Source organism: Filicampus tigris, chromosome 1, assembly GCF_054856515.1.
Source record: "Filicampus tigris isolate MCC_2025a chromosome 1, RoL_Ftig_1.0, whole genome shotgun sequence".
NCBI lineage: Eukaryota > Metazoa > Chordata > Actinopteri > Syngnathiformes > Syngnathidae > Filicampus > Filicampus tigris.
In genome coordinates this window covers 35,856,732-35,884,241 of record NC_141217.1, presented here as the reverse complement: position 1 = coordinate 35,884,241, position 27,510 = coordinate 35,856,732, and the positions used below count along the sequence as shown (strand labels likewise).

At 42.6% G+C, this 27,510-nt stretch overlaps 2 protein-coding genes across 7 annotated transcripts in view; one reads left to right on the top strand and one right to left on the bottom strand.

Moving 5' to 3' along the window:
- Positions 1-606: 606 nt before the first annotated feature.
- Positions 607-17,000, top strand: anos1a (anosmin 1a). The gene is made up of 12 exons (XM_086036887.1): positions 607-1,502; positions 8,556-8,621; positions 8,726-8,948; positions 9,723-9,907; positions 10,001-10,130; positions 11,523-11,728; positions 11,806-11,932; positions 12,027-12,137; positions 12,941-13,029; positions 13,218-13,389; positions 14,518-14,726; positions 16,424-17,000. Exons 1-12 carry the CDS (start codon positions 1,137-1,139, stop codon positions 16,577-16,579), a joined length of 2,040 nt encoding a protein of 679 aa, XP_085893013.1. The 5' UTR covers positions 607-1,136; the 3' UTR covers positions 16,580-17,000.
- Positions 13,038-27,510, bottom strand: part of pnpla4 (patatin-like phospholipase domain containing 4) — a 34,000-nt gene continuing 19,527 nt past the window's right edge. For 4 of the 6 annotated variants that reach the window (XM_086036924.1, XM_086036898.1, XM_086036918.1 and 1 more), the window contains exon 7: positions 24,532-26,497. In XM_086036924.1, the coding sequence (XP_085893050.1) occupies positions 26,366-26,497 (132 nt within the window). In that variant the 3' untranslated portion in view covers positions 24,532-26,365. Of the gene's footprint in view, positions 13,373-16,450; positions 18,178-24,531; positions 26,498-27,510 lie in introns of those variants that run through there. The other 2 variants (XR_015087594.1, XR_015087591.1) reach the window with 2 other exon arrangements.

Here is a 27,510-nt window from a genome sequence, read left to right as displayed (position 1 = left end):
AAATGACTTGCGGCATTATTAAGCAAGTCGCAGTTTTTATGGATAATGGGGAAAACTGATTTTTCTGCTAATGAAAATTATAGGAGAGTCTATTACCTTGCGGAAGGAATGAAAACAGTGGCTATTTTAGGAATATAATGGTACTGTTAAAAATGTGTGTGTGATTCACTGAGCGAACAGGTTTGCTCAGATAAAGTCGTGTGAAAAAAAATCTACCATGGTGGTCTCTGGAATCCCAAGAACGTCACGATGCAGGATCCAGATACTGTCATACATAAAGCTGTATTTCGGTCCCCTTAACTAATCTCACAAGGAGCTCAAATATTGAAGATTTAAAGAAAAAAAACCAATTTTACAATAGTTTCTCACTAATGACGGTAACGCTACTGTGGACGGATGGAATTCTGGACGGCTGGGCCATGGCCACCATGTGACGTCAATAGCAGAGCAATATTTTAGGCTGGAATAATGGAGAGTGAAATGGTAGGCCCATTTAGATGTCCCTCTGAAAAACATTTTTACACAAAAAGAAACTGTGGCATCATTATTGTTCAATTGTTCTTGAAGATAATGCATGGTGTCCCAAAGATCGCTGTACGGTATGCTTTTATTTGATTTTTTCCTATTTCTTTGAAGGTATCATACGGACAGACGTGGGGCCGTCATTATTTGACAGTTGACGTGCTGCCGTTTTTCCAAACATAACATTCCGAAGCGCATGGCTCGCCATTTGACATTGGAACAGCGTTACAAAATTGCTGCCTGGCTTTTGAAGCTACGCTGTCTCTGACTGCACGGCTGTCACACGGGCCCGACAATTTACGCTTCAGGTTGAGGAGCGTCATAATCTTCCGCTTGAAGCCTTAGAACCACCTGAAGTCGATGCGTGTAAACCTCCGCTGCATCCGCAGCTTTTTTCGATGCTGGAGTTTTAGTGCGGCTCCCCCATGCAGGTAGACTTTCAACGTCTTTATGAGCCCGTTTTGATCAACTTGCAGCGGGTAGCGTAAATTGTTACGCGTTGCGATGAAGATCTCTATGAGGAAATGAATGAAAAACAACATGCCACGTGAAATCATTTGGAACACAGTGCATCAGGTCCTCAAACTGAAACGGTTCCGCTTAATAGTTTGTAAATGATTTCGCGTACTTGGAATCACCATCCCCTGGTGAATGTTCGCACCTCCTGCGTGAACGGCACTCCTCCCCCAGCTATAAATCTTTGCTCGAACTGCGTTTCTATCAAACGACTCGCTTGCTGCTCTCTCACAAACGGGACAAGAATGCAGGCTGCCACGCCGACGTGCACGCCGCGCAGAGTCGTTCTGCTCGTGCTCCTCTTCGTCTCTGGCGTCTGCAGCAAAAAGCTTCTCCCAGGCTCCAACCGTGATGATGATGATGATGATGACGACGGCAAGGATGGGGCGTCCTGGCTGGAGAGTTTCCCGAGGGCACGATGCATGTCCCGCTGCTTGAGTTTGCACAGCACGGCAACGCCGCAGGTAATCCACTTTTCCAAGTAAAAACTGAATTTCAATTACACTTAAGTCAGCCTTGTTGTTATCCTTTTCGGCTTTTCCCCTCAGGGGTCGCCGCAGCGAATCAAGCGCACGCTCGAATCGCATCATTGATTTGGCAAAGCGTTTTACGCCGGATGCCCTTCCTGACGCAAACCTATTAGCAGGGCACACACACAGAGCGGGAATCGATCCCAGGCTGCCCGCACATTGTACCACTACACTATCAGCGACTCTGCTAACATTACTAGTGTGTGGTCATGTTAAGATTTATTATTAGTGGTCAAATGTGGTAATTTTATTGTCAACTCTTTAAAGTAATGGTGAATGTGTAAATTGCATTTCATTTGATTGACATTTTGTAAATATTCGCTATTTTGCACTTAATACGCCTGCGCTATATTTGGACTACGTCATTGATTCTTGAGGAGGTTGAAAAGAACGCCACAATGATATTGTCACATACTGTATACTACAGGACTTTATAGTTGAACATCTTTGATTATTATTGCTGCATGTGAAGACAAACATGTGTGAAAGTCAGATCAGACTTGTTCAAGCAGTCTTATGACTTTACGGCATCGTTATCAAAGCAAGAACACCATAGATTTTTTTTTTTTAAGACAATTTTTCGAGGTAGACTAAATCATATTTAACGCCGCATATTTAAGTCTTCTTATCACTTTCTGTGATTTAATATTATTATCATTGTTTCAAATCAATGTTGATGCAAACCCGCTGTTGATTTGGAATGACATCCATACCAAGATTGTCGAGGTAGGCTAGGTACATGATCAATTATGTATATCATTCTTTCCACTCATCAACAAGTCACAGTTTTCAACCAATCAGATAATTCTAGAAGGATCGGTATCTCAGTACCAAACAAATGAGGCAGCCAGTGCTCCACAAATTGTGCTTTTAAATCGGTTTTTTTTTTTTTTTTGTGCTAACATTCAGTGAAAATAATCATGTTGAGATGTAATATATTTAGTGATATGTATGTAAACATACTTTTAGGTCCTGTAGTGGTTGGGCATTGACATAGTTTTTATTATTAATTCCTATAACACCACAATGAGCTTGAAACATCCATCCATCCATTCATTATCCAATCCGCTTATCCTCACAAGGGTCGTGGGTGTGCTGGAGTCTATCCCAACAGTCTTCGGGCAGTAGACTGATTGCCAGCCAATCGCAGGGCACACAGAGACAAACAAACATTTGCGCTCACAATCGCACCTAGGGGCAATTTAGAGTGTCCAATTAACCTACCGTGCATGTTTTTGGAATGTGGGAGGAAACCGGAGTACCCGGAGAAAACCCGCGCAGGCGCGGGGAGAACATGCAAACTCCACACAGGGAGGCCGGGGCCCGATTCGAACCCACGACCTCTGCACTGTGAAGCAGACGTGCTAGCAACCAGCTAGCTTGATACGAAACAATTATCACCTTTAGGATGAAGACTTTTAGGAACTGCAGCCACCTTCATTTTCAAGCAAAATCACACATAACTCAAACGAAATTTAGGATCCCACTCGTACCAGAAGCAATAATCTGACAATCAGTTGCTTCCTCAGACATTTTAATTTTATAATAATTTACTCTCACTTCCGCATGTCGCTGGCATAATGGCAGGAGAGGTGCTTGATCACCTGAGGCTCACTTAGATTTGATAAAAGACTCCAAGTACAATAAGTCTCACAATCTGGTAATCACTTTTGCTAAAGGGGATAAAAAAAAATAAAAAAAAAGATTAAACAAAGAAAGCCTGTACCTGTGAATCATCGCTTGCGATTTATAAGAAAACCATAATTTTCTCTCAATTAGAGCTACCATTTACTAGACTTTAGTAGAAGCTGAAGTATCAAATCCAGCGTTTTACTCAAAGGATTGGTACACCGGTACACTGTACAATATTTTAATGTTAGCTCTTGCTGTCTATCAATACACTGATATGTGTCAAAATGTGTTTTGTGTTTGATTTTAAATGTGTGTATCAAGACTTTTAAACTGTAGATGATATTCAAAACGTGCTTATAGAATATTTAAATAGGGTAGTTCTAAAATGCAGATTTTATTTATCGCAGTGTTGATCTTAAAAATCGTGGGGCGTTGTGTTTAATTTTCCCCATCATTACATTTTTATTTAATTAAAAAAAAAAAAAAAATCTTCTCGGATGGCTGCCGCTGCTTCAAAAAGAAGATACTTAAGTGTAATCTGCACTTTGGTAAAGAAAATGATCTCACCAACTGACTCAAATATCTTGCGAATGCATTCTTTTGAGGGAAGAAATTTGCATAGTGTGTATCCGCTCTGTGGCTAGGGCTAACGTACATTTTCCTCTTTGCAATATAAATGAAGACTCTATGCAACTCTGTTCGGTGGACTAATGTCAAGTGGGAGCGGTCCTCGCGCCCAGCCAAAATCTTCCTCCTTTTACTTGTGGGAAAGCGCGAACAAAGCGATTGATTTCATCTGCAAATGGGGCAGAAAAGGAAGCATCGCTGGGATTTGCAAAGCCAGGGACGACACAAGAAGTGGCAATGTCACTCTGTATTAGTGAAGCGACTTCTTTTGGAGGCCCACAAGGGAAGATGAGGGATGACAGGCCAAGCGCCGCGCTGCGTTGTCAAGTGGCCAGCGCTACTAATTGATGTGCACGTAGTCAGCCAACTACAGCTCCAACTGTAATAAAACAAGCCGTGAGGTTTCCTAGACTAGTGCTTCACAAACTTTTTACAACTAAGTACCACCTCAAAAAAAAAAAAAACTTAGCTCTCCAAGAGCCACCATAATGATTAATATTAAATTACAGTAGTGTAGTAGTCCCAAGTATTCATTTAAAGGTGGGTCCATCCATCCATCCATCCATTATCTCCCGCTTATCCGAAGTCGGGTCGCGGAGGCAGCAGCTTCAGCAGGGAAGCCCAGACTTCCCTCTCCCCAGCAACATCCTCCAGCTCTTCCGGAAGGATCCCAAGGCGTTCCCAGGCAAGCCGGGAGACATAGTCTCTCCAGCATGTTCTGGGTCGTCCTCGGGGTCTCCTGCCGGTGGGACATGCCCGGAACACCTCACCAGGGAGGCGTCCAGGAGGCATCCTAATCAGATGCCCGAGCCACCTCAACTGGCTCCTCTCGACGCGGAGGAGCAGCGGCTCGACTCTGAGTCCCTCCCGGATGGCCGAACTTCTCACCCTATCTCTAAGGGAGAGCCCAGACACCCTGCGAAGGAAACCCATTTCGGCCGCTTGTATCCGAGATCTTGTTCTTTCGGTCATGACCCACAGCTCATGACCATAGGTGAGAGTAGGAACGTAGATCGACCGGTAAATTGAGAGCTTCGCCTTTCGGCTAAGCTCCTTCTTCACCACGACAGACCGATACAGGGTCCGCATCACAGCAGACGCTGCACCGATCCGCCTGTCGATCTCCCGTTCCATCTTACCCTCACTCGTGAACAAGACCCCAAGATACTTGAACTCCTCCACTTGGGGCAGAATCTCATCCCCGACCTGGAGAGGGCACGCCACCCTTTTCCGACTGAGGACCATGGTCTCAGATTTGGAGGTGCTGATCTTCATTCCGACCGTTTCACACTCGGCTGCGAACCGCTCCAGCGAGAGTTGGAGATCGCGGCTTGAAGAAGCCAACAGTACTACATCATCTGCAAAAAGCAGACATGCAATACTGAGGCCACCAAACCGGACCCCCTCGACACCTCGGCTGCGCCTAGAAATTCTGTCCATAAAGGTTATGAACAGAATCGGTGACAAAGGGCAGCCTTGGCGGAGTCCAACGCCCACAGGAAACGAATCCGACTTACTGCCGGCAATTCGGACCAAACTCTGGCATCGGTGGTACAGGGACCGGACAGCCCTTATCAGGGGGCTCGGTACCCCGTACTCCCGAAGCACCCCCCACAGAACTCCCCGAGGGACACGGTCGAACGCCTTCTCCAAGTCCACAAAACACATGTAGACCGGTTGGGCAAACTCCCATGCACCCTCGAGGACCCTGCTGAGGGTGTAGAGCTGGTCCACTGTTCCACGGCCAGGACGAAAACCACATTGCTCCTCCTGAATCCGGGATTCGACCTTCCGACGGACCCTCCTCTCCAGCACCCCTGAATAGACCTTGCCGGGGAGGCTGAGGAGTGTGATCCCTCTGTAATTGGAGCACACCCTCCGGTCCCCCTTCTTAAAAAGGGGGACCACCACCCCGGTCTGCCAATCCAGAGGCACTGTCCCCGATGTCCACGCGATGTTGAAGAGACGTGTCAACCATGACAGCCCCTCAACATCCAGAGCCTTTATGAACTCCGGGCGGATCTCATCCACCCCCGGGGCTCTGCCACCGAGGAGCTTTTTGACTACCTCGGTGACTTCAACCCCAGAGATAGGAGAGCCCACCTCAGAGTCTCCAGGCTCTGCTTCCTCAGTGGAAGGCGTGTCGGTGGAATTGAGGAGGTCTTCGAAGTACTCTCCCCACCGACCCACAACGTCCCGAGTTGAGGTCAGCAGCACCCCATCTCCACTATAAACAGTGTTAATGGTGCACTGCTTCCCCCTCCTGAGACGCCGGATGGTGGACCAGAATTTCCTCGAAGCCGTCCGGAAGTCATTTTCCATGGCCTCCCCGAACTCCTCCCACACCCGGGTTTTTGCCTTAGCAACCGCCAGAGCCGCATTCCGCTTGGCCTGCCGGTACCCGTCAGCTGCCTCCGGGGTCCCGCAGGCCAAAAAGGCCCGATAGGACTCCTTCTTCAGCTGGACAGCATCCCTTACCGCTGGTGTCCACCAGCGGGTTCGGGGATTGCCGTCACGACAGGCACCGACCACCTTGCGGCCGCAGCTCCGATCGGCCGCCTCAACAATGGAGGCACGAAACATGGTCCACTCAGACTCGATGTCCCCCGCCTCCCCCGGGACGTGGGAAAAGTTCTGCCGGAGGTGGGAGTTGAAACTCCTTCTGACAGGGGATTCTGCCAGACGTTCCCAGCAAACCCTCACAATACGTTTGGGTCTGCCAGGTCGGACCGGCATCTTCCCCCACCATCGGAGCCAACTCACCACCAGATGGTGATCAGTTGACAGCTCCGCCCCTCTCTTCACCCGAGTGTCCAAAACATGCGGCCGCAAGTCCGATGATACGACTACAAAGTCGATCATCGAACTGCGGCCTAGGGTATCCTGGTGCCAAGTGCACATATGGACACCCTTATGCTTGAACATGGTGTTCGTTATGGACAATCCGTGATGAGCACAGAAGTCCAGTAACCGAACACCGCTCGGGTTCAGATCGGGGGGGCCGTTCCTCCCAATCACACCTCTCCAGGTCTCACTGTCATTGCCCACGTGAGCATTGAAGTCCCCCAGCAGAACGATGGAGTCCCCAGGTGGAGCGCCCTCCAGCACACCCTCCAAGGACTCCAAAAAGGGTGGGTACTCTGCGCTGCCGTTTGGTGCATAAGCACAAACAACAGTCAGGACCCGTCCCCCCACCCTCAGGCGGAGGGAGGCTACCCTCTCGTCCACCGGGGTAAACCCCAATGTACAGGCGCCAAGCCGGGGGGCAATAAGTATGCCCACACCTGCTCGGCGCCTCTCACCCTGGGCAACTCCAGAGTGGAAGAGCGTCCAACCCCTCTCGAGAGGACTGGGACCAGAACCCAAGCTGTGCGTGGAGGTGAGCCCGACTATATCTAATCGGAACCTCTCAGCCTCACACACCAGCTCAGGCTCCTTCCCTGCCAGAGAGGTGACATTCCATGTCCCAAGAGCTAGTTTTTGCTGCCGGGGATCGGACCGCCAAGGTCCCCGTCTTCCGCCGCCGCCCAGCTCACACGGCACCCGACCCCTTTGGCCCCTCCCACCAGTGGTGAGCCCATGGGAAGGGGGACCCACGTATCCTTTTCGGGCTGAGCCCGGCCGGGCCCCATGGGTGCAGGCCCGGCCACCAGGCGCTCGCCGTCGAGCCCCACCTCCAGGCCTGGCTCCAGAAGGGGGCCCCGGTGACCCGCGTCCGGGCGAGGGAAAACGTGGTCCATTAATTTTTCTCATCATAAGGGGTCATTTTAAAGGTGGGTTTTATTTGTAAATAGTTGAATAACAGTAAAATTGCGCACAGTTTGAACATTACTGCGCTTAAATGTAGAATAATAACAACCATGCTCGAAAGATTTGTTTAAAATGTCTTACTCTAAAATTAAATCAAAATTGTACCTAACTAAATGTTTGAAAACAGACAGAAAAGATTAAATATAAACAAATTGTACTTAAAGAGATTAGCACCAGTAAAAAAAAAAAAAATCCTGTTTTGTGTATAATGATGAATTTGATGAATTCAATATTTTTCATGTACATTTAATAACTTTATGAACGGGTTTGAAATGATAGAGCGGGCCTCCGTGTTCATTAAAGACGTCACTAGATAACCGTCACTTACGTCAACTTTGGACTGGACGATGATACACACACACACGGCTACGCCAAATGGAATGCGTGTATAACGTTAATCATGAAAGAATGAAGCCATATCGTTTCCAGCCAATACTGTGAAATAAGTCTACCGAGTAAAAGGATGCCATCCATGGGGTTGAGATTATAATGCTTTCAGTACTGGATATTTTACTCAGATGATACAACAATACTCATAGGCATATATGCCTAAATCATATATATATATATATATATATATATATATATATGCTTTATTCTCTGCAAAGAATAATTATATTATTGCGGCTTATTGACGAGCTGAGACTCAAGGTACAATACAATACAATTTTATTTATATAGCGCATTTCATAACAGCTCGGGCTGTAACAAAGCACTTTACAATACAATGAATAAAACAAAGACAATAAAAGTCTGTGGTACATGTATGTATAGCGACATGTTTATGAGACTGCCCCCAGGTGGCCAAGGTGCGCACTGCAGATGGAGAAGCACAATGAAGTGAAGCAAAGTACGTTAAATCAATCCAAAAAAACGAATACATGCATTTCCCCCCCCCCCCCCCCATCTCTTCAACAGTGCCTAGATCCCTGTAAAGATTCCTGGCCCACGAAAAGGAAGAGCGACTGCAAAGAATTCTGTGAGGTAAATAGATTACAATATAGTCTCTCCGTAAGGTGCACTTTGCACAAAAGTGGTGAAATGGTGGATGATGTAGTGCTTGTACCCCATCCCCTTATGTATTCAAGAAATTGCTTCCTGTGAACCGCTGGGAATGTGTGGCCAGCTGTGAGTTCCTTCAGACACTGCTGAAGGTGAAGCAAGGCGGCTGTCCGCCTCCGAACAGGGCCAGTGGCTTTGCGGCCGCCTGTGTCGACAGCTGTGATCACGACGCAGAATGCCCAGCTCGGAAGAAGTGCTGCTCCAACGACTGCGGTCACACATGCCAGTCCCCACGAGACCTTTACAAGCGTGAGTGTGACAAGCCTGAATGGACCGTCAGTGAGGAACCCAAAAAAAAAAAATCATTTTTCGACTAAGGGCTCAATGTATATGCACCGCCTTGAGTGGGCTGGTCAGTTGCTATGATATGTTGGTGCACCCGCCATATTGGATTTGGAAGATCGAACCCATAAACGAATCCAAGTAAATGGACTGTACTTCATAAAACAACAACTTCATATACTAAGGTTAATGCCTCTCGATCACCACAGTGAAACACAAACAAATATTTTGGGAAAAAACAGATCCCTCATGACACTCAGTACATAAAAGAAGGCCGACCCACGGACGACCCACGGCCTTCTAAGTATTCAAAGTTCCATAATTCAGTGCCGGTAGCACTTGAAAAGATTCTGACAGTTGAGGAGAAAAATTCAAAGTGTTATCTTCAAAAAGAGACCAAAACTATGCCGATACTCCAAATTGCTCAAGGACAGCATTAAATTGACTTTGGTGGAGTCTAATGAAGTCCATTACAAGAGCAATATCAAAAACTCTTGCCTCACGAAGAGAATATTGCACAATTGACTATGTCAGTTGGTATTCATTTTAAAATAAAATCATTGTGGTTGTAATCCCTATCTCAAAGAATCAATTAACTACTTAAAATTCCCACTCACTTGTGATAAGGGTTTGACGCCCCCGTTCATCCAAAAACCTTGGCTGAACTCTGTGACTTCTAGAGAACTTTGTATTTTCCACTGTGCTTTTATTGCTGCTTGATGGGTCCCACAAATCTCCCAGGGGCTCCTCTGAAACCGAGAAAGGAACTGAAGTTTGAGGAGTCTCCCCCTGGCCACCTGGAGGTGCACTGGTCCTCCAGGTTCAATGTCTCCGCTGAGCCTGTAGTCTACATCCTACAGACAAGGTGGAACTTCGGCATTCAGCCCAGCGATGAGTCTGCCGTTTCCTGGCATGTGGTTGCACAGGTTAGTTGGGCCACTTACCAATATGAGGCTTCATGTCATGTCCAAGTACATGTTGTTTTTTTTAAACCCAACACCGCACTTGATACTTGGTAGACCACAGAGCAGAAAGCCCGACTGTACGACATCCGACCAGGCCGCTGGTACCAATTCAGAGTTGCAGCTGTCAATATTCACGGAACCCGAGGTTTCACCACTCCTAGTCGACACATTCATTCCAGCAGAGGTCAGCAGCCTTTGGAATATTTGTAAGCTCTATTGTGCAGAAATACAATGTTAAAGTCCCTGTAAACAAAAAAAATGTCATCTAAATTTAAACCCTGCAGAATTTGAATGAGCTTGCTAACTAACAGCTAGCTAGCTATCAGATGTGCTGCTAGCTAGCTAGCTGTTCTGATATAGTTTTCAGCAATTATCTTTCAACATTTATAATGTGGTGCGGTGTGCAGCAGTGATGTCGGTACAGTGTTGCCAACTTTTAGCAACTTCACGGCGGGATAGATGTGATTTTTTTTTTGTCTGAATAAATAACTGTAAATAACTATAATTTAAAGATACTCACCTCGTCCAGACAGTTCAGTGTGTTTGCATTTCTCTGTGATACAAGCTAAACCTCTAACGTTAGCTCTCTAGCTTAACATGGCTCAGTCTAAACTGTACAGTCAAAAGTACAATTATGCAAATTGGGTGATGGCGTCATTTAGTGACTTTTAGGACAGCCGCTAGCCTTACTGAGGAGTTGGCAACACTGTAGGTAACACGCTACTCAAAATTGTGCACATTTTTGATTAACGACTGATATAATACATTACTTATTTCAGTTAAGTAATCAGACTACAGTTACTCTTTGAATATCACAAGATGTTTATACACAACAACTAGAAAGTGACGTCAGTATTTCAAAGATTGGAACCTTTCCCCATCAAAAGCAGTTCTATTACACTGCCTCCAGATGGCAGCAGAATTGACAAGACTTAAACGGGACAATTCTCAGCTACGGTGGTCACACACATATTGTGTATGAAACAAAACGAATAGTTAATGAATAATGAAATAAAGGTGGACGCAATTCCTCACATCATAGTACTCTCTAAAAGCACTCACCAAATAACTACACATTATGGAACACGTAATAAAGGGAAATTGTGGTATTTAAAATTTGAACGTAGAGAGGCAAACCAACTAAAACAAGTAGCCGTTAAGTGAAACCAGCAAAGGCTCTTTTTTAAAAAATAAAAGTAATTATGGTAAGTCAAAAGGTTGTCTATATTTTATTTTGAATAAAATCAAACTTTATTCTTATGTTAAAAAAAAATGCACTTCCAATTAAGTGATGAAACCGGATGTGATTTTTATGTTAGGCAGGGTTGTCAGTATCTGCTGAATATAACGATTTAAAGTAACTCGTAATCTAATTTAGTTACTTTTAAAATCAAAATAATCAGTAAAGTAAGTAAGTTACTTACTTTAAACTGCGGGGAAGTGTGGCAACACTGGTAATCGGAAACAAACGAGTAGCTGTAATTCACTTTACAGGGTCTTTAAAACCAACTTCGGAGGTATTCTTTGCAACACTAGATTATTTTCCTGTCGTGTAATTTCACCTCTCCGTCCTCAGAGCCCTCACGCCCTCCCGCACCAACTGATCTGAGAGCGACCAACATATCGTTTGCCTCGGGCCGCTCGGTGCGGGTCCAACTACAGTGGGGCATGCTTGAAGACCTCGATGTCCCCGTTCACCACTACAAGGTTAGCTGGACTTGGACTGCTATTGGTCACCCCGCTGCTTCCGTCTTGACTAAGAGGAGGACGCTCGTAAGTGAGGTAAGTGCTGCTGGGACCACTTTGGTTCTGGAAATGGACAAATAACGTCACGGGGTCACCGGTACTCTTCTGTACAGAGGCAGGTGGTGCTCGACGACATGCGCTCGGACCGGATGTATAGTGTGGAAGTCCAGGCTGTGTCCTTTTGGAGACAAACTCAGCTGAAAGGGCCGCGGGCCATCGTACACTTCAGCACTCAGCTCAGTATGCACAATGTATCTCGTGTTTGTCGGAATTGTTGTGATTCGTGCTCATGCATCGCCTTCAAAGGATATTTTACGTTTTATCTGTATTGAAGATGCCAGCGCAACACCGGTTAAACCCTCGGCGACTGACGTCCTGCATGCGGGGACGCCGTTTTATCATAATGGACAGCTTCAGGTTCACATTTACTGGCAAAGAAGCACAGGTGTGTATGAGTGCGTGCTTATCATTTTACTGGTGAAAATGTGCGAAGCTTTATTAATAAGACTGCTACATACATTGAAATATACTCACTCATTTCATGAAAAAAAAAAAAAAAAAAAAACAAATGTCAAAATGAATCATAGTGAGAGTTTTACATTTTTATGATCATAAATTAATAACATTTTATGATTCACTCACAAGTACCGCTATGCTTAGTATTATTTACATTTAGAATCTGGGAGCTATGTTGATAGCAGTTTATAGAATGAAACGAAAATATTACTTTTACTCAAATATCTACCTATGAAATGTAAAATCAGTGAAATAGATTATTGCAGCGATCTCTAAATTTTCTCAGGAGCTTGTACAGTAACCCCCCCCCCACTATATTACAGAGTTCTGTTAAACACATAAAACATTTTTTTGTGTGTTAAATGTTTACAAAGCATTTAAAAAGGGTGTTTAAACAAGTTTCAATGCGGCTTTGGTGTGTGAGAGTGGTATTCAAATGTTAAACTATAAAAGCAATTTTTTTTATGGTGATGCATTTTCTTTACATTTTACACTTGCAAATGTGATTGTATGTTCAAATAAATGTACAATATTTTTTAGAAAGGGTGTTTTACTGAATTATGTGTTTAAAGCATGTGTCTTTGGCATATTTTAAGCCTAATGCAGATGAGTGTGGAATGTAACTGAAAGGAGGATTCCTGTATATTCAAATGTTGTATTTAGGAAATGTTTCTCTTTCCTCTTTGTCCTGATTTAAAACCCCATTTATTTCCGATGGTATGCTTTGTGTAGACCCTTCAGTCGAATACTACAGAATCCAGTGGGTACCAGAGTATTGCGAGCACAAACAAAATGCAGTGAGAGAGAAGACCAGCACACAGGTTGCATATCGTTTTTCCGAAAAGTTTATGTCGAATAAAATGATTTGTTTTCTAGTTTGGCATTTTTAAATGTGGCTGGCCGGTCATGGTTGAGCATCATAATGGAAAATGGAACATTGAGCCCGGTTGGATTAGGAAATGCATAGCCGATAGCAGTAACTGAATGTTGTACGTTGGCTTAATCCCAGGAGACCTTCACCAGCCTGCAGGGTTTGCTCTTCTCCTGTAAGTACAAAGTCTTACTGCAGCCTGTCAGCAGGACCGGTCGGCCGCCGGCCAAGAGCATCTGCTTCATTACGCCTTCCTGTTCTGCCATCCAAGCCAAGAGTCCAAAACCCATAGCCTGTAATGGAGAAACGCGTAAGGGAACTTTCTGTACGAAGCGTATTCAAGCATCAGGTCGGTTATCGTCTCAGCAGCCGTCCAAGGAGCAAAATCACAAAGCATTTTGCTTTGGCTACCTTCAACATGTGTTATTTATATTAGTGCAGGCTCTCCAGGGATCCCTAACAGGTGTGACCATGTTCCAAGGACCCCCCCCAATAATCCATACACCAATTAAACATTACGACCTGTAGCCATCGAATATTTTTAGAACGGAGCGTTCTACTGATTATCTCATCAATTAATCGGCTAAAATAGAATACCTTTAAAATGCTTTTCGTTTATTTCACGTGCATTAGATTCAATAAAGTGATTGAGAGTGTACGGGCAGTTGTGGCTATCAATGACCTTTTGCCATACGTCCTCGGTGGTAGGCTATGCTAAATTAGCTAACGATGTTTGCGTTCTGTGTTCTGCTTTGCAGTAGACAGATTGCGCATTTTTCTCTTTTTTTATTATTATTTTTTTTTCAACATATGAAATAATCCACAATGTTGGACAATCTCTGTCTTTCACAGACTGTTTCATCCTGGTTTGCCGCCATTGCGCCCACTAATTTCTACACGGACTGTTGCGTGTCCGATGATTCGTATGCAACTTTGAGGCGGTGAATTTTGCGTTGATCATTTTTTGTAATTAAATTAATTGAGTCATTCGCTTCACCGTTTCAGCGCTACTCTCAAGTGTAAATGCCAAACAAATTAAAAATCTGCCCGTTTTAGAGAAAAATGAGTAACGTTTCGATATCAGATTTGATTTTGTCGGGATGAATAATCTTACTCAAGAATAAAGATGCATTCCTCCAAGGAAAAGTTGTAATGTTATTAGAATCAAACTTTAAACTTTTTTTTACATACATAAGACGAGTATTTATTGCTAATTATTTTGCAGACCCCCAAGCTACCGTTGGTGGACCCGCAGTCTGAGAACCCCCGTGGTGTGCTAGTAGCCCGTTGTCAGTACTGCACACTCCCTGTGGTCTGTGCACAGAGCACTTCAGTGCTTCCTGCTGTGCAAACATAATGCTGTATTGTACATGCCTAACCACTACGTTGAATGAATTGTGCATTCAGAGTTGATGACAACATGAATATATTCTCGCAGGGACTCCTCAGAAGGCTTTAATCAAGCCAACCAACCTGACAGTTTCCTTCAAGGTGCGTGGCGGCAACCTGACCGCCGTCTTTAACTGGGATGTGCCTGCTGGACCTTCTCGGCGTCACCTAACTGGCTACCGGGTGACCCTGGAGGAGGTGACCTCAACCAGCCCACTCAGAGATGACAACACCTCCCAATCCCAGATCTTAACCCCGGTTAGTACTTGACCACAAGCACATGGGTTATTCCAGAATTGTCCTTTTTATGCATCATCAAAATCCCATCTGCACCTCGGGTTGCCAACTGTCCCGTATTATCCGGGACGTCCCGTATTTTGGGCTAATTTTTTTTGTCCCATACTGAACTTTATATGCCCCGTATATTGACGATCAACTTTTGCAAATACAGAAAACTGCAATCTACCGATCCTATAATACAAGATGCTTTTAGTAAAGCTTTGGATGGCGATCGATTGTCAATAACGACGGACACAGACGGGCTGGCAGCTCAATGTCTTTTACGTGTGTACTTGCTCGAACATACATTGCTGGTTCTTAAACAGTGATAGCACATTACAGCGCTCCTAATGGAGACTCTCGGTACTACGCATGACAGATCCTAGATCAGATAAAGCGTCAATCTCAGAACAAGCGGCAATCACTCCAGCTGTCATGTAAGGACTTCTCTCTGGCTGCGCAAAATCACAGAAGGCTGCTTGAGTCAGTCAAAAGCAGCCAGAAATATCCATAGATAAAATAAATTAGGTGAGTCATACTCCTCTTTTACATTTCAAATTTCTTACACCCGTTTTTTGATGAAAAGAGCCAAATTGTCGTTTCATATGAGGTGACATATTGTCGCTGAAAAAAACACTGCCCATTTTTTCGACTTTTTTTCTTATTTTTACGTGAATGTGGTTTCAGCATTAACGTGAAAATTAGAAAAAGAATAAAAAATTCACACATCATGCTCACACCACCGTGGCATCGTGCACCTGTCCCTTATTTAGGAGTGAGAAAGTTGGCAACCCTATCTGCACCCCTGCCCCCACCCGCTTCTTTTTCCTAAAATGTCCTAAAACTTGTTCTATTTTTCATATTTTCAGTGTTTTAAGATGTAATGTATTGTGTCACTCAAACCAACACAACCTTGTTACTCATGCGATCAGAAAGATTGTATCAAAGTTTTTCTTTTTTTTTATTGTAGCCAAGTTTGTTCTTGACCAGATAGCATAGCGGCTAACACAGCTAGTATGTACTTTTAAGCAAAACATTTTAACATCAATATTACCATTGATTTATAACCTTGTTTATATAGAGTAATATTAAAATGATTTTAGTATTCCAATAAAAATCACATGTTATTGAATTGATTGTAATGGTAAATGGTCTTTGACTTGTAGCGTGTTAATTCAGCAATAGGTTTTAATTACACAGCTATATTTGTTTTTGATAAATTAGCTTAGCAGCTAAAACAGGTAGCATGTATTCTTGAGCAAAAACTTGGAACATTAGCATTGATTTAAAACCCTGTTAACGTAATAGGAGTTATGGAATATGAAAATACATTAGTATTGAAATACAACTGTATTTTATTGACCTGGAAAATATTTATTTTACCATATTTTTAAATATGTTTTTCAAGTGGCCGAGTGCCTATCTATAATAGCGTCATGTCAAACACAGCAAAAATGATGACAAATCTCATAAAAATTGTACTGTTGATGAGTGGGCAGGATTATGTGATGGTTTGTTACCTGTTTTTCCTGAAAATGTAAGAAAAAAAAAGAAAATGGTCGGTTTTTGAATAAAGTTGGCGCCCAAGTTGTCCTCCAATTCTGGAATGACCCATATGCAAAATTTTGCTTTGCTTTACACATACTCTTACACGCTTACTGTGTTTCCCATCACAGGACATTAACGCTCTGGCAGTTTCTGACCTACTACCCGCCAGCGTCTACAGGTTGGATGTCCGGGCCATCACTGCAGACGGTGAAGGTCCAACCATCAGCAGAACCTTCCAGACTCCAGGATTCCAACATGTGTTAAGGCATAGGAAATATGATTAATAATCAAGCAAGTCGAGGAATATCACTACAATTCGCCAGTCACTCAGAGGCACTGACCTGACCCGGCCGTTTGGAAAGCTGCTGACAAGTCACACAAAAGAGGAAAGCAACTCCATACGCAGAAATGCGACGATTAATCAAATAACTTCTTCCTTTCTTGTTCCAACTTTAAAAACGTATTCATTTTCCTGCTGGAAACCCACGTGTTATTGACCTTCATTGTCATTGAGCGTCACCTTAGAGTGTACTTACAAAAAGACATGATAGTTATTTCCAAGTAGTGTAAATTATGTATATAATGTCTATAGTGGTTGTGTTATATTTTCTGTCGAGATGTGTCTACTCAACCTTGAGAGAACTATTGTGCAAAGATTTAGAATTGAACAAAATAAATCCTACAGTGATGTGTGGTTCATACGTTCTTGGATTTGCCATTTTTCCTTGTTATTTTGCCCAAAGGATTGTTCTGCCCGTGTGCTTTGTGCGCACCAACTCAACGCTCTGAAATGATTGCGACAGGCTTCATTGACTTGCATGGGCACACCACTGCACCGCACAACTTTTGGGCACCATTGACTCTATTGCATCAGCTCGTTCTTCTGTGTGATGCAGAAAATGAATTGTGGCAGTGGTCCTCCCAAGTCACTTAGAACCAGTCTTGTTCCAGATAAATCAAAAATAATACTTTCCCCCGGTCCAGCTATAAGAATAAGATGTATGTGTTTTTTTCGTGACAACCACAAGCTTCTCATCATTTGGGTAGTTTGCTCATCAACTTGGAAAAAGCATCTTAGGCCCTGTCTACACGTAGCCGGGGTTTTTGAAAACGCCGGATATGCGGTTAGCCCTATCATCCGCACGTCCCCGGAGTTTTTTCAGTGAAAACGCAAAACTCCGGCCGCAGTGGGGATTTGCGGATATCTTCGGATATTTCCGGATTAGCGTTTTGCTGTAGACGGTTACACCCGGAGATTTACGTCGTCACCGTGCGACAACAACGCTTTGACGTCATTGAGCGACAACATGGATTCCCGCGGCGCTGCGTTTTTTGCTTACTTATTAGTCCGGTCCGCAACCTACCACTGCTTCTCGTTGAAAAGGTTTAAAAGCAATTCTGACCTCTTGTGGGTTCTCCCGAACGAGTTTGGCGCCGTGTTTTTGGTTTCGTAGAAGTGACGTCAAAGGACGGAAGTTCTTCCGAATGGACAGTATTTGGCGAACTACTGCCACCCAGAGGCTTGGCATGCGTTTGAAAATGCACTTCCGCGGTTTCGTGTGGATGCGTTTTTTTTTTATGTGTATTCCAACGCAGAAGGGGTTGTTAAAAAACCCCGGCTACGTGTAGAGTTTTCGGCAGTCCAATCCTGGCAGGACAGTCAGTCAGGAAAAATCGAAGTCTGATTGCAGGCTGGGCAGTAATGTGCTTCTTGTCCTTCCTCCGTACTCTCCTTACCTCCAACTGAAGAATCCTCCTCCAGCTGGTGCATGTCATCCACGACACGGGTGACACGCACGCATGCATGGCATACCTTGAGTTTGTCCGGTCTTGCTCAACTTGTGCACGACGGCAGCATCTTTGGCAATGCGCCTGTCGATCTCTGAATAGAGAGACAAATTGCTAGTCGCCGTAGGGCCAAAGTAGGCAAAGTGGTCAGTGACCTCGAGTGCCTCGTTGTTTATGCTGATTGATGGAGGAGCTTGGTTTGTCAACCTCCACTGACTGTTGACAACAAACTTAATGGCTCATTAGCGCCACCAGCTGATAGCGGGCCTCATTCACTAACTGTGGATATGCACAACTTTGTGCTTAAATCGTGTGCATGCACAGTGAATGAAAAAAAAAAAAAAAAAAAAAGCGACAGTTTTTTATCAAAACCTTGCAAGTCATGGCACTCTTATCTTAAAGCGGAAGTCAACCCAAACATATATTTTTTAAGAATATGTTCTATGTAGGCCCACTAGGTGAAACACAGCATTCTGACTCATATTATGTATATTGTGTCCCCTTTAGATGTTAATCATATTCCTAGCAGTCCACATGGCTATAGGGAAGGCTCTTGCTTTAAGTCCTTTCTATGCCACGCCAGCAGGATTAAATTTCACAAATGTTGCAGAGAGGGGGGGGGTCTTGAGAATAACCTGTAAAATATTCATGTTTCCTCATCTTTATATCAATTATGCATTCATCTGAATGACACAACTGCGGCATATACAGTAGGTGGAGGGAATTTATGACGGTGTCCCCCTTGTTGATGTGAAACCAAATACGGATTGTTTGGTCTTGTTGGAGGTCTGTGGATATATTTTTTCCCCAAAGTATCAATAAACTAGAGACTGTGGTTGGTAGTAACGGGATTTCCAGCCTCAAGGCTGCACCTTGTAAAGTATCAGTGTAAGTGGAAGATGTTTGGCACTGTAAGAGGCAGTAAAGAATTTAAATAGCAGCATCCCCAGAAACTATATGTGCAAGAGTTAATTAATAAATAAATAGACATGTATTAGAGTCTATTGCTATTAAAGGGCCCTGTGGAATAATAATAGAAACGAAATGTTTCATGCGCTTAAGCATTTCTAATCCCTTTAAAAATAACAATGAAAACACTTTATATATTTTATGTCCATCTCGGCATTAAACTTGTGAGATGAGCAATAATAATAAAAGAACACGAGTATAAAGATTTCTGCAAAAGGAAAAAAAAAAACGTTTTTCTGCGCAAAAGATTGTCCCTCACAATGTAAAAATGATGAGAAAAAAATTATGGTACATTATTTTGACACCCTAATATTAAATTTTTTTTTAAAAAACACACACAAATGCGTGTGCAAATTTGTCCCGTTCTCTCCCAGGGTGCCTGTTCTCGGCATACTTGAGGAGCAGCCAGTTAATGTTAAGGGGATGTCGTGTGACAGCGTTTTTTTAATTTTACTATTCGTTATCATGATTTCTTATACCGCTAACTAGGGCTGCTCGATTAAGCGATTTTGAACTGAAACAGAATTTTCTGGATAAAACGATGTTAAAAACGTTCAAATCGGCACGTTTGATTTTTTTTTTTTTTTTGGTGTATCTAAGCCACCGTAGTTTCCTCTGAATTTCGCGATTCTGCTATTTGCTCAGGCAAGTGAGCGTTCAGTTAATAAATCGGGCAAAATTAGATCTGTAGTGTAGTTCGTGCCCCACATGTACAATGCAACCAGTGAGCAAGTAACTCAATGTCTGAAAGGCGTCACTTTTTTTCTCCTCTACAATGGACCTCTGGTCATGACTATGCATCCGTACGCATTGTATTATTGAGTGACCGTTTTGCACTAATCATTGATTTATGTTTAAGTAAAACCAGGGAGAAATGTGAAAGGCTAGTCACTTGCTGGTTGGCAAAATGACTTGCTGACAGACTGTTTGGTTTACAGACATGACCGTCTACCTTCTCTCATGTTGATGATTTCGTGTCAGATGGTATATGCACTTTCTTCTTTCATTATTGGTTTAATTAAGAACAGATCTGAAATCTATTGTGTAAGTAAAATGCTGCTAATCCCAATGGATTGTTCTGTGTGTATTAAGTTAAACTGACTGGCATGTTGAGTTCAAAGAAAGAAAAATTAAGATGAAATAAAAGACATTCAAAATACTTCATTTTTCATTATTTTTTATTTTACAAAGAAATCGTAATGGTAAAATCGGAAGACAAATATTAAATGCACTGTAATATTCTTTGAGTTTGTTTTCCGAGTGGTCCCTTAAGAGCACACGAATGTGATTGGCTCATATTACGGGTGAGTGATATGTTCTGTTGTTTAATGTGAGATGCAGTAGTTGATATAGAGAAGTTTAATAAAGCAATATAGTTGGCAGCACGTCGTGTGTTACATTGGCTGACTTTATTAACATAAAACAAGACGTGCACATGCTAGCACCTCCGTCGCGTAACGCTAACGTTGCTAATATCGCTAGCAAATGAGTAAAACAAGCAGACGTATTGGGGATCAGTCGCAAACCCAACGCCCCCCAAAATTACTTTAAAAATATATATAATGAAAGCAGTTCGTTACTTCACTCCTTCGCCACATTTACTTGTATGTTTCAGGTGTTTAGACACTTTTGGGGATTCCAAGTCTTTGGGACCCGTAACAAACTGATTACTTTGCGGATAACACAGTACTTTATTTTGAGGGCATGGGTACGAGCAATTTCAGGGGTATTATGGTTGAGTGTGTATTTTTATAACTGAACGTGCGTGTTTTACTAACGTAAACTATAGTAGCTCGTATTGTGCCAGTTTAGATATTCTTAATGCCTTTGCTTCTTTTCTCCATGTTCTGGTGTCATCATTCTAACCAGCAAACTGTGACACCATTTGATGTCCCGAGGCAAACGGTGTATTTATTTATTTAGCTTCCATCCACATTACACTACAGACATCTGACTAAATCGATGGTGCCATTATCATGTTTCGACAGAATATTAAATACTTACGATATTAAATCTAGTCAAGTGAAGCTTCAACATGAAAACGCAATTAATGCCCTTGTCACCTACCTGCCAGAAAATATTCCCTGCTGGGTTTTTGAGTGACACATTATGGCGGAGGTAGCTTGGGTTAAATTACAAAAACACACCAACAGTGTGTTTCCTTTTCAGGGCTATGCCAGTCGCAATCGTTAATGTATATGCTTCAAATCTTTAGGGATTATTCTATTTCAAAGTGAGGTTAAATTATATCTAATCGAAGACAGACAAGGCGCCTGAGGTGAAGATATGCTCATTTTCAACACTCCACCTCATTTACCTTTATCCCCAAAACATTGAGTCATTGTTGTTACAGTTATCGTACATTTTTTTTAATGACATCTTATTCAATTTGCTTGAGCTAGCTGGTGTGGATGGTAAATGTGTTTAGGAGGAGACCAGCCCACATTATGTTTAGATTTTGAAGACAGTATAAATGTGAGGGCTTCATGTGAGACCGTGCCCCTTTTCTGCCCTCGCCCATCTGAGAGCATTGACGAGGATGGAAAAGCTGCCCGGATCTGATCATTACATGATTCTTGAACTTCAGAGATGGAAAAGAAAACAGACGAGAAAATTCAATCGACTCTTGTGAGTCTTTATTTACACTGGATACCTTCTTGAAAGATAAAACGAACACGCATTAAGTAGTTGTTTTGTGAACTGCTAATTGGGCTTAAGACCTCGAGACCTGCAAAACATTACAACAATATCACGCTCACAAAAGGTACTTGTGAAAAAAAACAAAAAAAAAAAAACAAGAGACTGTTAAAAGTACTGATTCAACACTTACTTAAAAAAATACTGATTTGACTTCTTTACTTGAGTGAATAGTCACATAATACCCATGAAAATCACATAAAATGTATGTAAAGGGATTATAAACTAAAGGGTAATTTATACCGACACTACTAATTTTATATCAGTAACAAGTGTTACCTAGAAAATTTAGGAAAATATTCCTACACTTAAAAAAACAAAAAACGATTGAATCTACTCATTAAATGTACACTGTAAAAAACATATATAAACTGTATATCTATTTACATATACATATATAAACTGTATATCTATTTACATATATATATCTATTTACATATATATATATATATATATATATATATATATATATATATATATAGCTCAGTTTGTCCCTGTTGTTACATACGTTCTGAAGTTTCGAAACCAAGTGAAATTGGATTAATTAAAAACTGAAGGAAGCGCAAAGAGTGTGGGAAGGCATTTAAGGGGATATCTATCACAATAACATGAGATGAGTAGGGCCCCAGCAAGGATACCTAAGGGACAATAAGATCGATAAGTAGCCTGCCAAACCACCAGACAAACTGCAGATCATTAAGTGCCTGTGTCCTTATGATCAATATCCATTTATCTGGGTGCAACAACAACTATGTTGACTTTACCTTTGAGTGGAAAAAAGTACACATTTAAGACCCAAATTCAAGCATTCACTTGAGTGTTCAGTCGTTTTAACATGAAAACTCACAACTACAAAAAAAAATTGTACACATGTGCCCAAAACAAACACATGCTTGGAACACTGCTGAGTGTGATGGCGAATGAAGTATCTTTCTCTTTCGCATTGATAAATTACATACACAAAGACCTTGAGATTTAATTCATTCCGTCACCACCCTCGTAACACAAAACAATTGTACATCAGATCTTACAGCATGTTATAAGAATAAATTATATCATTAATATTGTACTGTACTTTTTTGCTTCAATTCAGTTCACATTGTGCTGCTACTTCTAATATGCACCTGGGCCTCTTGTGGGCAGTACAAAGCAGCCAAATGGATATATGGAGATGTTTCAGCTCTCATTAAGTTACAGTAATATTGGGCATTCTTCACAGAAGATAAAGAATGTATGCATTGAGTATTGTTGTTATCTTTCTACATGTGTTACTCTACCTTTAGAGTTCAAATATTCATTGCTTAAATGGTTATACCCAGAGCTGGACATTTTACTAAAAATTTGTGCTGCATTTATTGCCTTCAGCCGGGGTACCCTTGCACCGTCCGTTTATCCGCCATTTTGTCCAGCCAGACCAATTTGTAATCGTCTATAGGCCGGTCCAACTGTCATTTTAAACAGGTTTCCATTACCGTTTCCGAATAAAAACTTCGGGGCGGTAAAAAAAAAAAAAAAAAAAGGATCCCGGCACGAGTTCAACAAATGAGAGCATGGGTGGATTTATCATCAATACATCATCGCAGCCTCACCCAGAATTTCGTTTGTATCTCACCAATCTCGTCCACGATAATAAGTGAATGGCATTCTTGAGCAACGTTCTGTTCGGAAACTCATAATGTGATTCAAATGTGCCATTCAGTTATAGTCGAGCCGGACAGCAGATATTAAACAGCTGTGTTCACAAGTTGTGAGCAGAGCATGCTCAGCCACCCGACAAGCACGACGCAGCACGACGCAGCACGACGCATTCGGCACAAGGACGACGAAACATCGGCAAATAAAATGTTAAAGTGTTTGTTCATTTTTGTCTTAAAACAGCTTACCTTAACTAGAAACCCGTGTTGCTTTTTATCCAACGGTCCTTGTTGATGTTGAAATTGAAAGTTAACTTGCCATGATTACTTCCAGTGATAGAGCTTCTTCTTCTTCGTCGTCTTAAAAAAAAGAGAAGACGACAAAAACGAAGAAGCCGCCGCAGCAGCAGCAAGAGCAGAAGTATTGACACACTTTTGATTCGCACAACAAGAGTTTAAAAGTGCATTCATCCACTAAGATTGTACCATTGGCTAAAATGCACTGTAGGATTATAGTTAAGGTAAGCCAATTTTAGGATAAAAATTCATTCTTTCATCGCTGGGCGATATTTGGAACAAAACCGTCACAGCCTCACCGGGGACTAAATGCGTCTCCTTTCAGCACCTTCCAGAGATGACACACGATTTTCAAGTCACCGAACCGTTTAAGATAGCGACGTAATTCCAACGGATTCTGAAAGCAGAGAAGTGGAGCTTTCTGTTGATACCATTAAACATTATGGTGGCCGAAATGTTTTGGGTGTGCGGGCCCTGTGGGGGTGATGGGGAAGCCGTGCATCATAGTGGAAAGACACAAAGATGACGTTCATATCACCGTAGCATGAACTGTTTGTGCTAACAATGCAATTCCAACGGATTCTGAAAGCAGAGAAGTGGAGCTTTCCATCGATAATAGACAAAAATAGACCATTACATAGATGGTGAAAAAATGGGCTTCCGGCTATGCTTAGTCCGTCTATTTTAACAACATTTCCCGTCTATCGTTTATCGCCTACAAAATGGGCGTCCATCATAGGCGGGTAGGTCTGTCACATAAGGTGGAATGCCCAGCTCTGGATATAACACTGTGACACTTGTCATGTTTCCGGGATGGAGGACCCAAATGCAAGGAGGCGGGAGAAGCAGGGGGCACTGAAGAAAATATTTATTAACAAAAACGAGCACAAACTAATCTTGAAAAGTCCAAAATCACAGTAGCAAAGAAACACTAGAGAACCAAAACACAACTCCTGAAGAAACAAAACAACATGACAGACACAATGATCCGACAAGGACAGAACAAAAACTAGGAACTTAAATACAAGCGTACTGACAAGACAACGAGAAACACCTGGACGAGACACACAAGGTAGGAGGGAGCTGATTGGCTAACACAAGGAGGTGGAATGCAAACAGGTGGACACAATCATTGACGAGACAGGCACAGAAGTACAGAGAAAACAAAACTAAAAAAGCCCAAACACAACAACACTAATGCTATTTATTTATCTATAGCGTTTCCCATTATGTGTTAGCATTAAGCTAGCAAACTTTAATGCAAACTTACGTGGTTGATTTAAATGCACAACGTGTAATTGTCTATGTTGTATGTTAAGTTTTGAGAGTAAACTCAAAAGTGGCATTAAAGAGCTTGAAGCCTCTTTTTCAGAGAATTGCTCCCTATCTGCAAAAGGGCAGGTGTAAATACACATACATACACACATAAGTATAGAGACAAACACTGAACAGTTGATTTTCATTTATGGAATAAACATCTCGTGAGCTAGCAAAACTAACTACCTGGGTATAATTATGACATAAGCACTGTCACCAATAATGAATTTCCAGGGGTGAGTACTGCATTGCGAAGTCAGCTTCTCAAGAGGGCCTTCCTGTTTGCAGATCCCTTTAACTGCTTCATTCGTGGAAGTAAATTTTGCAGCACAATGGGATGAACTGTTACATGTGAGGTGAGGAATAGTTTGCCTCAGATATAAAGTCTTAATTTAACCCATTAAGGACGGGAGCGCTGTTGCGTGTTTCTCCCTTTAAAGTCAGAGAGCGTATACGTCATTTTTTTTTTAAAATCGGAATCTCGGTCTCTTAGCCAATGAAATGCATCAGAATATACATGTGACAATGTTGGAGCATATCCAGAGAAATTTCAAGGAGAAATGGCGGACGACGTCGATCGCGGGAGCTCTGCTATAAGTCACGGCAGTGATATAGACGACACGCTCGCCGACTTTAAAGCCGTGAAACCATCCAAACGTGATGTATGGTTAAGATATATGTTCGTAGACAATGACGATTTCAACGTCTTTGTAAGAGAATGCAGCATGGTAATTACCGCTCGATTTTTTAAATTAAAAATAGTGCTTCACTTGCATCTTTCAAACAGTAAAGATGAATAAACTCGTGCCTGGGTCAAAGCCACATCTCTAAGCTCTCAAATTCTTCTGCTACAGGGCCTGCGATATTACTTATTTTGTAGGTGGCCAAAATGTGAGGTTTTCAAGGGTGACTCCTAAGACGACCGTAGGTTTTAGAGAGATGTCTCACGAGGGGCTTCGGGCTTTAATGGGTTAAGAGAAGTCCTAATTAAGTCTCATTCTCAGAAGCAGCTGGTAAGCTTTACGTAAATGGAAAAGACACGTATTCTAACCATCACTGCAAATCAAGATCTTACAAAAATAAATATTGACGCCACAAAATCGAATGCGCTGTAGGATTTCTCGCTGAAATAAGGCAACAAATTCTGAGAACGGATCCCTGCCGGTTTCACAGATCAATGCCTCATTCGTTTGCGTTTGAAATATATCAGAATGTGTGGACTAAGGAAATCACACACTACCCTGAGGGTAAGTTGTTGCTTTCACTTACCGCACCAGAAACCAATGCAGAACCTGCTTATGGTCTCGAACCCACACAGTTCTTTTACAGTGAAATTCACACCATTTGTTTCGGGCTCCCAGCAGCCCTCTAGCTCATCCAACCCTCCGTCGTCAGAAACCTCATGGCGTCATCAAAACCCTCCTGACAGAGGGACTGCATTCTGTTGGTAGGTGGCGGGAATAAAGCCTGGTTCAGTCGCTTGATGTTTTCCATAGAGAACTGTGGAGACCACAACATCGCCCAAATTGAAAACAATGCGCCAGCAACCTCTACAGTCTTTTAAATTAGTGCATTAATTGCGATCAATTAATTACAGTCACAGTTAAAGCTTTTTTTTTTTTTTTTTTTTTTTTAATCGCGTTAATCTAATTTTTAATTTCTAACTTTACGGTGTCTCTATGATGGTGAGATCCATTTTGATGCGTGGGGCTTGTGCTTGAGTTGTTGGGGGCGTAAAAAAAAAAAAAAGGTCAGTGTCACACCCTCAAGTGGACGCTGATTGGCCGTCATTGTGTTTGGCATAACTTGATAGGCTCCTATTGTAGGTGGGAGGGCAAGCTCAGGGGCAGAGAGAAGGCGTGAAAATGGAGGAGCATGTGAGAGTTGTTGGTCTGATGAATGGTAAATTAACAAAACGCCCTGACGGCAATATTTGCGAAGGCAGAGTGATATGCCTTCTTTGTTAGAAAGATTTCGCTTACCAAAGAAGCAGTTCAAGCCTACCACATAAATGCAACGTAACCAGCCACGACTAAAGCCGCAGCTAATGATAGCAACGAAGGCGCTAATGTCGCGACCGACGGGCTGACAATTGTTCTTGCAAAGAGAATAAAGATGAACTGCAGGCCGATTAACATAGTTGAAGGCAAAGGATTAATTGAGTTGTCGTAAACAGCATCCAATGAGCCATCATACAAACCACCGCGCACAACTGCAACGATGACTAAAATCAGCAAGATGTATGACGGTGAAAAGAAAAGCAACCTTGACGTTTAGGTGGAGGATTCGGACAAATGTATTGCTATAACCGCACATCACTGGACCTCTACTCGCAACCACCGTTATTTTGGGGTGACTGGACACTTAATTGATGGTGAGTGGAACTTCAACTCATTTTGCACTGATCGTCATGAAAACAGAAATGAGGGACTTGGGCTCAAGTTGAAACGAGGCATTCTGATTAATATTGCGTTTGTGCGATATGAGTTAAGCAGCAAAATCCACCTGTTTTT